Consider the following 16,288-nt stretch of genomic DNA (forward strand, 5'->3'; position numbering starts at 1 on the left):
AGAGACATAACCATTTTGCTGTTTTAATTTCATGAATAGAGAAGAATATCTCTTAGTTTTAAAGAATGAAATCTAGAAGAGATAGATATTAAAACTTAGTAGTATGTCCCAAAGATATCTTGAGGTCACCTTACAGTTTTAATTTGAGTCTAGTCTGATGTAACTGACAAAATTATCTGAAATTTTCTTTACAGTTAATTGTGGGTTCAGAAGATTTTGACATCCGAGTCTTCAAGGAAGACAATATGATCAGTGAACAGACTGAAACTGAAGCTGTTACTTCTCTCGCTGCATTTCAAGGCAGTAAATTTGGGTATGGACTGGCAAATGGAACTGTTGGTGTATATGAGAAATTACAAAGGCTCTGGCGAGTTAAGGTTAGTGACATGTAGCTGATTTCATTCTTTGTAAGCACATTATATACGTTCTCCTGGTAAAGTGGATGTGATTGGCCTTGAAATTTAGGAGAAATATACATATAAAAATAGCTAGTTAAAATCCTCAAGATACTGCGCATGTGTGCTACTTGTTATTGCATGACACATGTGTTAGTGTTTCACAGTTATGGTCCGTGTTAATACTTTGCCCATGTTTAATGAATTCATTGAGTAAATGGCATCATAAATTGAAACGACATCAACACCTTTCCGCCATGGATGCCGACAGTCTTGACCTGCTTTCTTTCAGGATGGTGACCGTAGGGTGTGACATTGTGTCTTTGGGTTGTAGTGATGACACTTCGTGTCGTTGGTGGTAACAGTGCAGTACAGAAATGCATTATGCTCTGATAACACAATGGATTAGTGAGTGCAGTGCCAACTCTCTGATGTTTCTTATCCTCTCTTGAAACGTAGGAACCCATTTTACTCAGAACTTTCACGTGTTTGTGAATTATTGTGTGCACTGAGCCAGACTGTCATCAGTACTAGTATTGATCTTATTGAATCATTGCTTCAGTCTGTGCAATTGTATCTGATGTTACGACACAGTGGCCATGTCCAGATCTTGAGTCATCTCTGCTGCTGTTGTATCCTTTCTCAAAATATTTGCACCATTGTTTCACAGTGTCCAGTGACACATAATTCTTGCCATATTTTTGCAGGCTTGTGCTATCTTGTGAGACAGCTTTGTAGGTCAGAAGTCTTACCACACCAAACTTGAGCCCGCATTCCAATGTAGACTGGTGTGTAACTTGCATTTGACTCTGGAGCCGCTATGCCTAACCATGTACAGAATATCAGGACACTGTTTTTTTTTTTTTTTAATTTTTAATGTCACACTGACACAGATAGGATAGGAAGGGGCTAGGAGTGGGAAGGAAGTGGCCATGGCCTTAATTAAGGTACAGCCCTACCATTAGCCTGGTGTGAAAATGCGAAACCACGGAAAACCATCTTCAGGGTTGCCGACAGTGGGGTTCCTTAATTACCTTAATTAAAGCCATGGCCGCTTCCTTCCAACTCCTAGGCCTTTCCTATCCCATTGTCGCCATAAGACCTATCTGTGTCGGTGCGACGTAAAGCCACAAGCCAAAAAAAAAGCAAATGTTCTTATATTTTTTGGCACACTGTATGATGGAGACTTGTCAAGATGGAAGATTTTCCAATGTAGATTAATATTTATGTATATTAATGTGCTCTCAGGAATATAGCTAAGTATCTTAACTTATTTTCTTTGGAGCTAAAAGTCATGCGTTTGGTTATCCTGTTCAGCCTGGGACATCAAGAGAGAGATATTTGTATCAGTTTGCCATCTTACCAAATACAGACTATTCTTAAGGAGATAGTGGGTTTTGGGAGGTCCCGATTAGTGTTTTCATGTTATGTTGAGGTTTCTCTGAAGTGTAGTATGAACTGATGTTCTATCTTTTTCTTTTAATCTAGTCCAAAAATCGTGCTGTAGCCATTTATGGTTATGATCTTGATGGTGATGGTGTAGAAGAACTAATTACAGGATGGTCCAATGGAAAAATCGATGCTCGAAGCAGTCGAACTGGAGAGGTTATTTTCAAAGATAATTTGAATCATGCTATAGCAGGAATAGTGGAAGGTGATTACAGACTTTTGGGGAAAAATGACCTCATTTGTTGCTCTGTAGATGGAGAAGGTAAGTGGTACATTAGGTAATGAATTTTCTATTATATTTCATGTGGCTTAGTGATAATTTTAGGTGTATGTACAGGGTAATCATTTTGTTTGGGTCTGCTTGCAGCCGCACCATGATGCCTTTTAGTGGGCCGTTATGCACATGTTCTCATGCATCAATGTAAAGTGGATGAACGGATAAGGCTACATGAGTAAAATTATTTTTTTAAATAAGATGTTGGGAACGTTCTCCTTGTGCTGTGATACAAGCATTGTAACATCTTAAATTTTAATTGCCTCTTTGCAAATCTTCTTTTGAGATGTTGGCTATTTCTTGCATTATGCATGCACAGCTGAACATCACCACAGCCCCGCTGCTGAGCGACACAATCACATGGGCACAGACATTTTGCTCACCCACTAACAAATACTGATAAGCTCCGAATGCAAGGTCTGCCGAGTGCAAAGAAGTGGAGAATCACCCCACTGCAGGTGAGCGGTGTGTGCCCAGTACCACGATGCAGCTGCAAGCGAGCCTGAATAAAATGAGTATGTTGTGCATACTGTAGAAGTATCTTCTTGCAACTCTTATTCTGAAACCTCAGTGTATTTGATTTGAATTATCCTCTGCATATTTTGGATTATAATTTTTTATTTAGGTATTTTTTATGGAAAGTTATAAAGAGTCAACTGATTATAATGTGGGAGGCAGCTTATAATTGTGTTACTTTAACCTTTTGGACAACTATCACAGCCATTATTCTGGTGAGGGGTCGTCTAATCTTAGTGTTTTACCCCTTTTAGCAGCAATCAGCTCCATCCTTATATCTGGATTTTCCTGTTCCGTAATTGGTGTAGTACAGGAGAGGAGTAGGAATTACAAAGTAACAGCTCTGACCTAAACTGTGGCATACAAGGAATGAATCGTATTTGTATTTGCAGATTCATGTACCACTTAAGTTGCACGGTAGTACCAGGTGTATGCATAGGTCTTTTTCAGTTTCACTAAAAGATGGCACCAGCGAACAGTACGCAGCGTATGAATTTGACACATACGTCAATTTGTTCATCTGGCATTAACCTACCAACACACACAAGTTGAGTCCGCCAAACACTAGCTTCTGTGTTGTATCGTTCAGTGACCATGTTGATGTTTGTTCCTGAAAAAGAATATTTGTTGCACGCATTGCTTTTCTTATTTACATATATATTTAATTAAAATTTACGATTCCACCTATTCAATACAACATACTTTTGCAATGCAGTTTTACATTACAGTTTAATATTTATTTGGTACCAGATTCAACCCTGTTCGGGGTCATAATTAGCCATAAACATACATTGTACAGTTCAGTCGAAAGGTTCTAAAACAATACAATTTTAACTTAACGTTAAGATTAAAATAGACAAATATGACACTGTCAAGTTAAAAGGTTGGATGCTGATGATGAGACACAAAGATGATAAAAGTTTATAGATAAGCACGAATACTTTAAGAGTATGGCAAATTGGATGCCATTATAGAGTGGCTATAGCTGACTCCAGACACTAAAGTTCTTAGATGTGTATCTTTCATACAAGTTCTAAAGGTTGTATGACCTTGTGAAGTGCTAAACAATATGAATTAAGTAGACACAAATATGATAAAAGTTTGTAAAATAAGTACAAAGGCTTCAGAATATATTAATTATATGCTGTTAGAGTAATACTAATATATTTTTAGGTACTAATTGGTCTTAAAATGTGTATCTTGCACACAAGTTCTGGCAGATGTATGACCTTGCTTAACGCTAATAAGTTATACAGATGACCTAAAATAAGCACAAGTGCTTCAAAATATGGCAATTATATGCCGTTAGAGTAAAACTAATAGATTTCTAGGTACTAATTGTTGCTAAAATGCATATCTTTCACACAAGTCCTGACGGTTGTATGACCTCGCTGATGCTGATGTAAAGAAAATGTCATCATACATGATGTAAATAAATTAGAAAACGTGAACTTCAAGTAGATATCTAAGATGCTGAAGGCAATTAATGTGCATGAAGGTCAAATAAGTATTTGTAAGAAAAGGGCGATGAAGATTTCTCAGTTCATTGCGGAGCAATTGGACCTGTATTGCCTGTTATCATGGATGAGTTCCCATTCGATGGTCGAACATTGTCAAGAGTATAACTGGGTTGAACATCTTTGATGCAGCACGTCTGGTTGAGGACCGCAAGAGATGGAGAAAACTGACCGATAGCCTCCTCGGAGATCATGATCCTCAGAATTGAGGGAAAGACAAGAGAGAGATTGGCTGTAGATGTTGGAGTGTTGAACTTTGTCAGTTTCAGCTGCGGCTTTTGGAAACTTTCCATTGTTAGTGTTCATTATTCAATGATCCCGAACAGGGTCGACACTGGTATCAAATAAATATTAAACTGTAATGTAAAACTGCATTGCAAAAGTATGTTGTATCGAATAGGTGGAATCGTAAATTTTACTTAAATATTTATGTAATCTCAGTTCAATACGGACAAATCGAAATGAAGTTTCTAACCCTCAATTTATTTAATCAAAAGGAAAAGACTGTGGAAAATCATCCTTTGCTGGTAGAAACATATGGTGAACATGATCCATCGATTACAACATGTGAGATATGGTTTTGACAATTTAAACGCGGTGATTTAAATGTGAAAGACAGAGCTTGTCCTGGTAGACCACAAAAGTGCAATTGCAGGCATTACTGGATGATGACCCAACTCAAATTCAACAGCAATTGGCACAAGCATTAAATGTGATTTGATTTTACAGTCAAATTTCTAGTCCTGCAGAAGATAGCTTTATACCCATGTACCTGAAAGTCAAATCATACAGAACTCACTCACACTCAACATGCCCAATTTGGACACAATCAAATACGGTGTTTCCATACAGCATCCTCCTTTAGACAGGGTAATGTCAATTATTGTTTGATACATATGTAAAGGTATTTATGTTCGGCTGATGAGGACCAATTAGGGTCAAAACTGGTACTGTAAGCTAATTCTTACAATAAACTGTATTGGTAGGGTGGAAATCCTTTCTTATCTGTACATGTGTAATCTGTCAATACGGAAATGAAACTCATAAATCAAGGCAAAAAAAAAAAAAAAAAGAGGCTCAATGAATGGTTTGCTGCAGAAGACGAGCCATTTTTCTGGCATGGTATTCAACAAAGACTTTAATATTACTTATCTATATTCACAGAGCACGTTGATGCTATGCGGAATATTGAACACTTTCGCGCAGCGATGTATTGTGGATGCTTAACCTTCGAAAACATGGCTGGCACATGGTAATGTTTACAGTCCCTTGCATGTTTTCGATTTGAATCATGTCTATTAGTGGATCTGTTGTAGTATTATATGTGACAGAGTGTGGAATGGAAGGATACTCATGAGGGTGAATTCGTGTGCAACTTTAATTTGTACAGGTCGCTATCAGAAGTGATCTGATATTTCTCTTCACATGTGAATAGAAATTGAACTGTTATAAAATGACTTTCAATCACCATAATCGAGAGCTAAACAGGTTATAGGGTGGTTGATTCAGAGAACATATTGTGCCCTTTCCACTCGAGCACGTGCGGTGGACATCCACTCGATGACTTGGGCTCCGGCAGCTGTAAAAGAAAATGACTTACCACCATGTAGACTCTCCTCCCAGGGTTGGACTGTCCGGTCATTCCTCGTACAAAGGCAGATAGGGGTGCAAACACCAAACTAAGGATCAAGCTAGCTACTAAATGACATAACCCAAGACCGAATGAAGTTTGAACAAAAGAGTTTATTAAATAAAATGAAATTAAATTTAGGGTATTTAAAAAAATGCAAAAATTACATTGAAATAAATCAGTACAGGACTATAATACTATAAATTGATAGGGAAAAATATGAAACTCAAATAACTTTACACTCATAAAATCTGACTTAGCAAAACTGAACATTTAAATCTCTGCACAACATCTAGTTGTCTAAGTGAACTCCAAACACAGATGAATCAACAAACTAAATAATGAAAACCCAATGAAGTGGGATAAATGTTGATGCAACAACTAACCTAATAAAACACAAGTTACATAGAACTCAGGACTCCAAGTTAGTCCTGGAGATTTGTAATTATTACATGAACAAACGTGTGGCCTAAATTTATAAATTACCATGAACAGACATTGCAAATAAAATACAGTTTCTCTTCTCTGCTTTTAACCTCACTCAACGTTTAAATGGCTGCAAATCGCCTATCATGGTATTCTTTATTTTAACAACACAATAATGTTATAGACCAAATCATCTGCCATGATAAAAATCTAATTAATACACTGTGATCTCACTGGACTTAATTTTTATCGAAAAAGAAATTACATTCGTTGTCAGAGGTCAACTGAAACCTTTCTATACATGACAATTAGATTAATAATCCCTGGTTTCCTCTGCCACATTTAGTGCCAATCACACTGGTATTACCTCTCACACTCTCTAGTTATATTTGTGGCATTTACTTACAGTATTAACCTAATACAGAATCGTTTAGTTGACATGACTTACCTTCACGTTACAAATGTTTGTTTTAATATAATATGTTTTGAATTGCCACGGCCTTAGCATTTCGTAAAGAACAATGCTGACATTTATTAGACTGCGAACACTAGGTTGTCCTTTATCTTACCCTAACATCTACCAGAATACAACGCACTTCAAACAAATAGTATTCACAAATATTTATCTAACACTCAGAATAGTGTTCGCCAAACAAAGCAACAAAACCAAACAATCAAATAAATACTTGCAATGAAACTTATTTACAAAACTTGAACTTCACGAACTTCCTACCTGATTTATTTAATCAAACCTGTTAATTCGAAACAAGTGTAAGAGGCACAATATCCTGCATTAAATTTACTCTTACTTTTTTATAAATTGAATTAGTTCATTACATGTTTAGGTCCACAAGATCCATTATCTACCTTATTTTATTTTCAACAATCTGGGTTACGCTAGTTAATTTAAATACAAAGTTATTTTTGTCATTTTAAAATTTTTGCCTGCAGTGGCAAAATTATTTTTATTATTCAGAGATGCGGAGTTACTATTGTCGGCAATCACTTCCCCTACTTGTTACACTTAAACCAAATTACCACATTCAATTAGTTTATGTCTCAGCAGCAAGCCCTACTCCTCATCGTTACTTTGCACTTCACATTATATACTGTTCTGCTGCTATTCATTATTCTTCCATGAGTGCATTATATCAGTTATTTCCTTATTATCCCTATTCACTATTTGCCTCTGTAACATCTCTCTTTTACCATGGATTCTCACTATTTATTTGTGCAATTCTCTGGACTACTATTATATTCTCCGTGATTCTTATACACGTGTATGGCCTCCATCAGGCTCTACTCCCTTATATATATCTCATCAGTCGTCTCCTATCACATGAGACGAAATTCATTATTCATTATTCCCTGGGATAACTTTATATTCATGATCACCTATTCTTGGCTTTCGATTCAGAACTTATCACCTGTATTTTATTTAATATTGTCTCTTGCAAATTAATGACGAGCTTGCATATGAACAAATCCCTCATCTCTATTTGTCATTAACATGACTGCCTTCGCACTAGTTACTCCCCTCTTTGATTCAAACTTGCGTACAATACAAGTAGATTTATACAATTAAATCGGACATGATTTATGATTGTTGTTGTTGTTATTATTCTTATATTATTATTGTTGTTGTTGTTGTTATTATTATTATTATTATTATTATTATTATTATTATTATTATTATTATTATTATTATTATTATTATTATTATTATTATTCTGAGTCGTGGCCTTCCTTGTGCTCAGGCAGCTAGGACTGTACAATTCACCGGAGGTCTATAACCCGTTAGAGGAGAGATCCTCACTTGGACTATGTGCAAGTAGGGTAGCATCCTGCTTCATGAATTGACCGAGCTCAGAACATTTTAAGCAAGCCTCGGACCTATGGGAGTAACGGAGTCCCACTCCCATTTGAGAGGCGAGGGACTCCTTTGAAAAAACTTGGCGAACGAAATGGAATTCGATGGGGAGCCATCAATATTAATGGGGCTTATGGAAGAATGTAGAAAGTAGAACTGGCTGGATGTGCTAGGAGCAAGTGATATTCGGGTAAGGGGAGATAACAAGCAAGAGATAGGAGATTATAAAGTGTACTTCACGGGTGTTAGAAAGGGAAGGGCAGAGTCTGGGGTAGGGCTCTTTATCAGGAATACCATTGCACGCAACATAGTTTCTGTTAGGCACGTAAATAAGCAAATGATGTGGGTAGATTTGTCAGTTGGAGGAATTAGGACGAGAATTGTGTCCGTGTATTCACTATGTGAGGGTGCAGATGAGGATGAAGTTGACAAGTTTTATGAAGCCACGAGTGACATCGTGGTCAGGGTCAACAGCAAGGATAGAATAGTGCTAATGGGCGATTTCAATGCAAGAGTTGGGAATAGAAATGGAGGATATGAAAGGGTGATTGGTAAATGTGGGGAAGATATGGAAGCTAATGGGAATGGGAAGCGTTTGCTGGACTTCTGCGCTAGTATGGGTCTAGCAGTTACGAATACATTCTTCAAGCATAAGGCTATTCACCGCTACACATGGGAGGCTAGAGGTACCAGATCCATAATAGATTATATCCTAACCGACTTTGAATTCAGGAAATCTGTTAGGAATGTACGAGTTTTCCGGGGATTTTTCGATGATACAGACCACTATCTGATCTGTAGTGAACTAAGTATATCTAGGCCTAGGGTAGAGAAAGTGAAATCGACAGCTCCGTGTCGGTAGATTTACTGGCACGTAAAAGAACTCCTGCGGGACTAAATTCCGGCACCTCGGCGTCTCCGAAGACCTTGAAAAGTAGTTAGTGGGACGTAAAGCAAATAACTTTATTATTATTAGAAAGTGAAATCTGTCTGCAAATGAATAAGGCTTGAAAAACTCCAGGACGAGGGCATTAGACAGAAGTACATGGATATGATCAGTGAGAAATTTCGAATAGTGGACAGTAAGCAGGTTCAGGATATAGAAAGTGATTGGGTGGCATACAAGGATGCTGTAGTAGAAACAGCAAGGGAATGTCTGGGAATACCTGTGTGTAAAGATGGGAAAAGGCGAACATCTTGGTGCAATGATGAAGTGAGAGCAGCTTGTAAACGTAAAAAGAAGGCTTATCAGAAATGGCTCCAAACAAGGGCCGAGGCAGACAGGGATTTGTACGTAGATGCAAGGAACAGAGCAAAACAAACAGTTGTTGAATCCACAAAGAAGTCGTGGGAAGATTTTGGTAATAACCTTGAAAGGCTAGGTCAAGCAGCAGGGAAACCTTTCTGGACGTTAATAAAGAATCTTAGGAAGGGAGGGAAAAAGGAAATGAACAGTGTTTTGAGTAATTCAGGTGAACTCATAATAGATCCCGGGGAATCACTGGAGAGATGGAGGGAATATTTTGAACATCTTCTCAATGTAAAAGGAAATCATGCTGGTGGTGTTGCAAACAGCCAAGCTCATGGGGAGGAGGAAAATGATGTTGGTGAAATTACGCCTGAGGAAGTGGAAAGGATGGTAAATAAACTCCACTGTCATAAAGCAGCAGGAATAGATGAAATTAGACCTGAAATGGTGAAGTATAGTGGGACGGCAGGGATGAAATGGCTTCATAGAGTAGTAAAATTAGCATGGAGTGTTGGTAAGGTACCTTCAGATTGGACAAAAGCAGTAATTGCACATATCTATAAGCAAGGGAACAGGAAGGATTGCAACAACTATTGAGGTATCTCATTGATTAGTATACCAGGCAAAGTATTCACTGGCATCTTGGAAGGGAGGGTGCGATCAGTCGTTGAGAGGAAGCTGGATGAAAACCAGTGTGGTTTCAGACCACAGAGAGACTGTCAGGATCAGATTTTCAGTATGCGCCAGGTAATTGAAAAATGCTACGAGAGGAATAGGCAGTTGTGTTTATGTTTCGTAGATCTAGAAAAATCATATGACAGGGTACCAAGGGAAAAGATGTTCGCTATACTGGGGGACTATGGAATTAAAGGTAGATTATTAAAATCAATCAAAGGCATTTATGTTGACAATTGGGCTTCAGTGAGAATTGATGGTAGAATGAGTTCTTGGTTCAGGGTACTTGCAGGGGTTAGACAAGGCTGTAATCTTTCACCTTTGCTGTTCGTAGTTTACATGGATCATCTGCTGAAAGATATAAAATGGCAGGGAGGGATTCAGTTAGGTGGAAATATAGTAAGCGGTCTGGCCTATGCTGACGACTTGGTCTTATTGGCAGATTGTGCCGAAAGCCTACAGTCTAATATCATGGAACTTGAAAAGAGGTGCAATGAGTATGGTATGAAAATTAGCCTCTCAAAGACTAAATTGATATCAGTAGGTAAGAACAACAGAATTGAATGTCAGATTGGTGATACGAAGCTAAGACAGGTCGATAATTTCAAGTATTTAGGTTGTGTGTTCTCCCAGGATGGTAATACAGTAATTGAGATTGGTGTTGTAAAGCTAATGCAGTGAGCTCGCAGTTGTGATCAACAGTATTCTGTAAGAAGTAAGTCAGCTCCCAGACGAAACTATCTTTACATCGGTCAATTTTCAGACCAACTTTGTTTTACGGAAGCAAAAGCTGGTTTGACTCAGGATATCTTATTCATAAGTTAGAAGTAACAGACATGAAAGTAGCAAGAATGATTGCTGGTACAAACAGGTTGGAACAATGACAGGAGGGTACTCGGAATGAGGAGATAAAGGCTATTTTAGGAATGAACTCGATGGATGAAGCTGTACGCATAAACCGGCTTTGGTGATGGGGTCATATGAGGCGAATGGAGGACGATAGGTTACCTAGGAGAATAATGGACTCTGTTTTTTTTTTGCTATGAGTTTTACGTTGCACCGACGCAGATAGGTCTTATGGCGGCAACGATGGGACAGGGAAGGGCTAGGAGTGGGAAGTAAGCGGCCGTGGCCTTAATTAAGGTACAGCCCCAGCATTTGCCTGGTGTGAAAATGGGAAACCACGGAAAACCATTTTCAGGGCTGCCGACAGGGGTTCCAACCTACTATCTCCCGAATACTGGATACTGGCCGCACTTAATTGTGGACTCTGTTATGGAGGGTAAGAGAAGTAGAGGTAGACCAAGACAATGATGGTTAGACTCGGTTTCTAACGATTTAAAGATAAGAGGTATAGAACTAAATGAGGCCACAACACTAGTTGGAAATCAAGGATTGTGGCGACGTTTAATAAGTTCACAGAGGCTTGCAGACTGAATGCTGAAATGCTTAACAGTCTATAATTATAATGTATGTATGTATTATTATTATGTATTATTATTATTATTATTATTATTATTATTATTATTATTATTATTATTATTATATCAAGTCGGTTACTGATCGTTATTTCCTAATTATCACCGCGTCCACACTCAACTTATGAAGGATTGATTAGGTTACCACAATGTTTTACTGACACTTTCTCCCCTTATTATTATTATTATTATTATTATTATTATTATTATTATTATTATTATTATTATTATTATTATTATTAGGGTAACACATGGCGAAAATCAAGTCAATTATTATTATTATTATTATTATTATTATTATTATTATTATTATTATTATTATTATTATTATTATTATTATTATTATTCATCTACATTGAATCTGGCCATTTGCACACATGCAATGTCACTTGACCTCGGAAAATTTATAAGCACAAGTATAATTTTATTATCATTACATTTAATATTGCCATTCACTATTATTATTGTTGTCATTATTATTAAAGTGCGAGCTTACACCATCCAGGTCCCGATCGCAAACCCAACTGTACTAAGTTCATAAATAGGGTCTGATTTTTACCACCAACGTCTCTCATGACTATGATTATAATCGGTATACTAGGTGCGTGAAATCAATCTAACAACTACACTTCTAAGATCTAAACTAAACAGACGTCTTGTTCTATAGTCTTACATTTACATGAATAATAAGTTCAACATTTCTTTACCTAGGCCCTGACAGCTGCATACTGCATCCTCTGATCCCCGTTACATGATATTTATTCCATGGCGAATTCCATTCTTGCGTTGTAATCAGCGAGACACACGTCACTTATCTTCCCTTTAATGTTATGTAGCACCCGCATTATTTCTTGCTTAACGTTTCTTGACGTGTTATCTTAAAACATACCTTATTCGCTAACATTCACTCACACATGAAAAACAAAATCACCGTTTGTATCCTGAAGTGGCCTACTTCTGATATCAGCTACACTTCGATCAGCTGGGTGGCGTTTCTTGTTACATCTACATTACTCCTATGGAATGTTTGTCAACAAACCACCCATGTCGTTCAGCTGCTTCTCTCCCCTGCGGCAACGTGATCTTGGCCGACTGTCCTTGCACACTCCTCCAGGAACCGGCTACCCATTCCGTCTCCAGCCCCTGTAGTAGTTCATTCAGTCTTATTTACAGAGTCTTCCTAAAATGTTAGCCATTCCCTTGTTTCACTACGGCATTCCAATATGATCAACTCCCAGCCTGATGTTTACTGTTAATAAATCAATTGTCTCGGCTTCCTAATTCACAATGAGCAGAACTGATAGTGTCTCCAATGTTTGCTAATTCTGCTTAGCACGTTGAACTTAAAATATTATGAATTATCCCAAGATTGACTGTACAGTGGCAACAAAGCAACATTCTCGCGTTAGTTTATGTAAGTGTCCGTGACGATTGACATAGCCTGTTCCAATCACATTTGTGCGATCTAACACTGTTAACTTCTTCTTCCAGAATAATACTGCACACTGCAATATGCTTTGTAATAATGTTTGCCTAGTTCATTTTGAAATTGATTGAATCTAGAAGATTGTTTGTGTCAGAAGCCAACACTCACCTCGACCGGCACTAATCTTCACTGACATTCACCGGCAAGCTACCATGTAACTTCCGCGTCTCAACTCAAAAGAGTGATTACAAGTACCGACGTGAAATACTGACAGGAACTGACCTTACCATTGCTTCTGCGGCTCCTTTTGGGTATTTTCTCCGTCACGGGAGGGGACGAATATTTCTATCACTTCTAGGAGCATTATTTAAATGTCTGTCACTTAGTTCCCTATTAAATCCTCTGTGATGACTCCAAATTTTGGTACAGTTCCATTTCTTCACTTTATTATGGTAAATGATCATACACTTCCCTCGAATTTTGTAAGCGTCATTGGCGTTATGTTGATAGGCGGATGTACACAAGTTTAGCGCCATGTGGGTGTGCTCTTCGGACTAGTCCATTCTGCTATACTTACGACGTAGTTGCTGATTATTAATTAATTACAAGATAATTTATCACCAAAATAACCACAAAAATTTTAAATAATTTATCCAAGTTGTGGACAACTTCAACTGTAACTTAACTCACACTCTTGAAAAGACTGGCACATAGTTTCATCTGGTCATGGCGGTTATTTCTCCTAAATTCTGTGATTGGCTGAATTTTTCCTGAGGCTGTAGTAACAAGGACTGAACCACCTCTCTGACAGGGTATCTGGCATACTCCTTCTCATGTTCGCCGGGCCTTGTCTTTCAAAATAAAGGTGCGGTCGCCCTTTGTCCTGCGTTCCTGCTCACTGTGGGAAAGCTTTCGCAGAAGGTTTCACTCGGCGGCGAAATTAATTTTATTAGACTATGTTTTAGACCATGGGCTCATCCTGTACATGACTAAAAGCAAGCTGAGAGGATTTGCTCTGGCTCTACAAGTCTATTTGTTGCAAAATTTGGACGTCTCTACTGCGAATGTTCACTACGCCGTTTCATGTATGAAATTTGATGAATTAATAGGAATTATCCATAGGCTATTTGCATAGTGGGTGCAGTATGGATGTGAAATTTAGAATATTGAGACTTTTTCTTCTTATTTTTCTTCTTTAGCTTTTTTGAATTCATCGGGGATAATTGTTCAGAACTAAACAGCTGTTCTGAAGAAACATATTTTTCATACAGACTGTGTACCGGTATTACAAATTTGATGAACTTGGGCCTAGAATCTGTAAGATATGATTGACACAACCTGCAATACATACATCACACACAAAACACAATCCTCCACCGTAATAGTACACAGTTTCCTACACACAGCAGACATCGCTCATCCTCAATGGAGGGTGCCTTGCGAGAGCTTTACCAGGCTAGCAGTAGCCACACAAAAGTATTATAATTACCAGGTGTATGCATTAGTTTTTGCCAGTTTTTGTGGCAAAGAAAACACGTAATATTTTTAAGGGAAATTCACTTTTTGTTTATTCAAAATATTGGCCATGGGCTTACACTTCGCCCATCTTTTAGGTAAGACTGAAAGATGTAAGATTAAAATCAAATCCAAGGCCCCTCACTGCTGGCTGCACAGAAGCGTGTGATTGGGAAAGATATGTCCATGTGCGTATGACCATGTTGTGGGCAGTCCGTAGCTCGACGAGGAGATCGTATGGAATTCATGCATTAACTTACATTTTGCACATATGAAAACACTCACCCTAGTAAATTAATGACAGCCTACACTGACTACCGTGTGCAAACGCAATAAATATACATAATATCAAGACTGTGGTTATATTAAAAGACACTTATGTATAAAAACTGCACACACTTTGCGTTGTACTAAACAATCTACACAAATCCTTTGGATAGCTGATAGGTGACGCACATAAAAAATAAAAAACATTTTATAATTATATTTTGCAAGTTGCTTTACGTCGCACCGACACAGACAGGTCTTATGTCGACGATGGGACAGGAAGGAGCTAGGAGTGGGAAGGAAGCGGCCGTGGCCTTAATTAAATACAGCCCCAGCATTTTCCTTGTGTGAAAATGGGAAATCACGGAAAAATATCTTCAGGGCTGCCGTCAGTGGGGCTCGAACCCACTATCTCCCAAATACTGGATACTGGCCACAATTAAGCAATTGCAGCTATCGAGCTCGGTTAAAAAACCTTTAGCAGACTGAATAAGAAGACTGAAAAATACACTACTAACAAAATTAATATATAAATAAGCACACATTTGAAATTCAATCCCCGAAAACAGAAGAAAACAGTATATAGCCCTAGCGGTAGCTCGAAAATGATCATGTCGCTCACTTTAATATAAGGGTAATGTTTGTAACTGATATGTTTGAACATTTGGAACAGATACATGTTATTGAAACCTAGGCTCTACACTTTAGCCTGTTGCACTTGTTCGGTCAATACAGGGACGGTTAATGCCGGTTATGGATGACGCTGGAGTCGTCGTCCAGTGACGTCCCATACATGCTCGATTGGGGACAGATCGGGGGACCGAGCAGGTCAAGGCAACTTGTCAACACTCTGTAGACCACCTTGGGTTACAACAGCGGCATGGGCGCATGCATTATCCTATTGGAAAACACCCCCGGGAATGCTATTCTTGAATGATAGTACAATAAGTCGAATCACCAGACGGACATACATATCTGCAGTCAGGGTGCATGGGATACCAGAGTGCATTTGCTGTCATAGGAAATTGCTCAGAAGACGTGAGCTCCCAGTGTAGGTCCAGTGTGTTGACGCCACTGACAGGTGGAATGCAGGCACTCACCTGGCCTTCTTCTAACCAACACACAGCCATCACTGGCACCAAGGTAGAACCATCTTTCATTGGAAAACACAACAGACCTCCACTCAATCCTCCAATGAGCTCTCGATTGACACCACTGAAGTCGCAGACAGCGGTGGTTGGGGGTAAGTGAAATGCACGTCGCAGGGCGTCTGGCTCAGTGTCCTTCATGTAATCGATTTCGAAGGGTTCGTTGCGTCACTTTGGTGTCAACCGCCGCTCGAATTGCTGCTGCAGACTCGGTCTGCTGCGCCACAGCCATACGCCGCATATGGCGGTCCTCCCTCTCGGTGGTGGCACGGTGACGTCCGGAGCCAGGTTTTTTTGCGGGCGTACCATCTCATGACCGCTGCTGCCAGCACGCATGCACAGTGGAGACATTCCTGCAAAGTCTTTCTGCAGTAGCGCGGAAGGAAAATCCACCTTCACGTAGCCCTAGTATACAGCCTCATTCAACCGCGGTGGGCTGTTTATACTGGTCTT

General features: G+C 38.7%; 1 protein-coding gene across 1 annotated transcript in view; it reads left to right on the forward strand.

The window, feature by feature from the left end:
* LOC136864133 (Bardet-Biedl syndrome 2 protein) overlaps positions 1 to 16,288 on the forward strand; it is a 220,991-nt gene that overhangs the window by 47,729 nt on the left and 156,974 nt on the right. The window contains exons 4-5 of the mRNA XM_067140753.2: positions 195 to 377; positions 1,884 to 2,106. Of these exons, the coding sequence (XP_066996854.1) occupies positions 195 to 377; positions 1,884 to 2,106 (406 nt within the window). The remainder of the gene's footprint in view (positions 1 to 194; positions 378 to 1,883; positions 2,107 to 16,288) is intronic.

Source organism: Anabrus simplex, chromosome 2 (genome assembly GCF_040414725.1).
Source record: "Anabrus simplex isolate iqAnaSimp1 chromosome 2, ASM4041472v1, whole genome shotgun sequence".
Classification (NCBI taxonomy): Eukaryota; Metazoa; Arthropoda; class Insecta; order Orthoptera; family Tettigoniidae; genus Anabrus; species Anabrus simplex.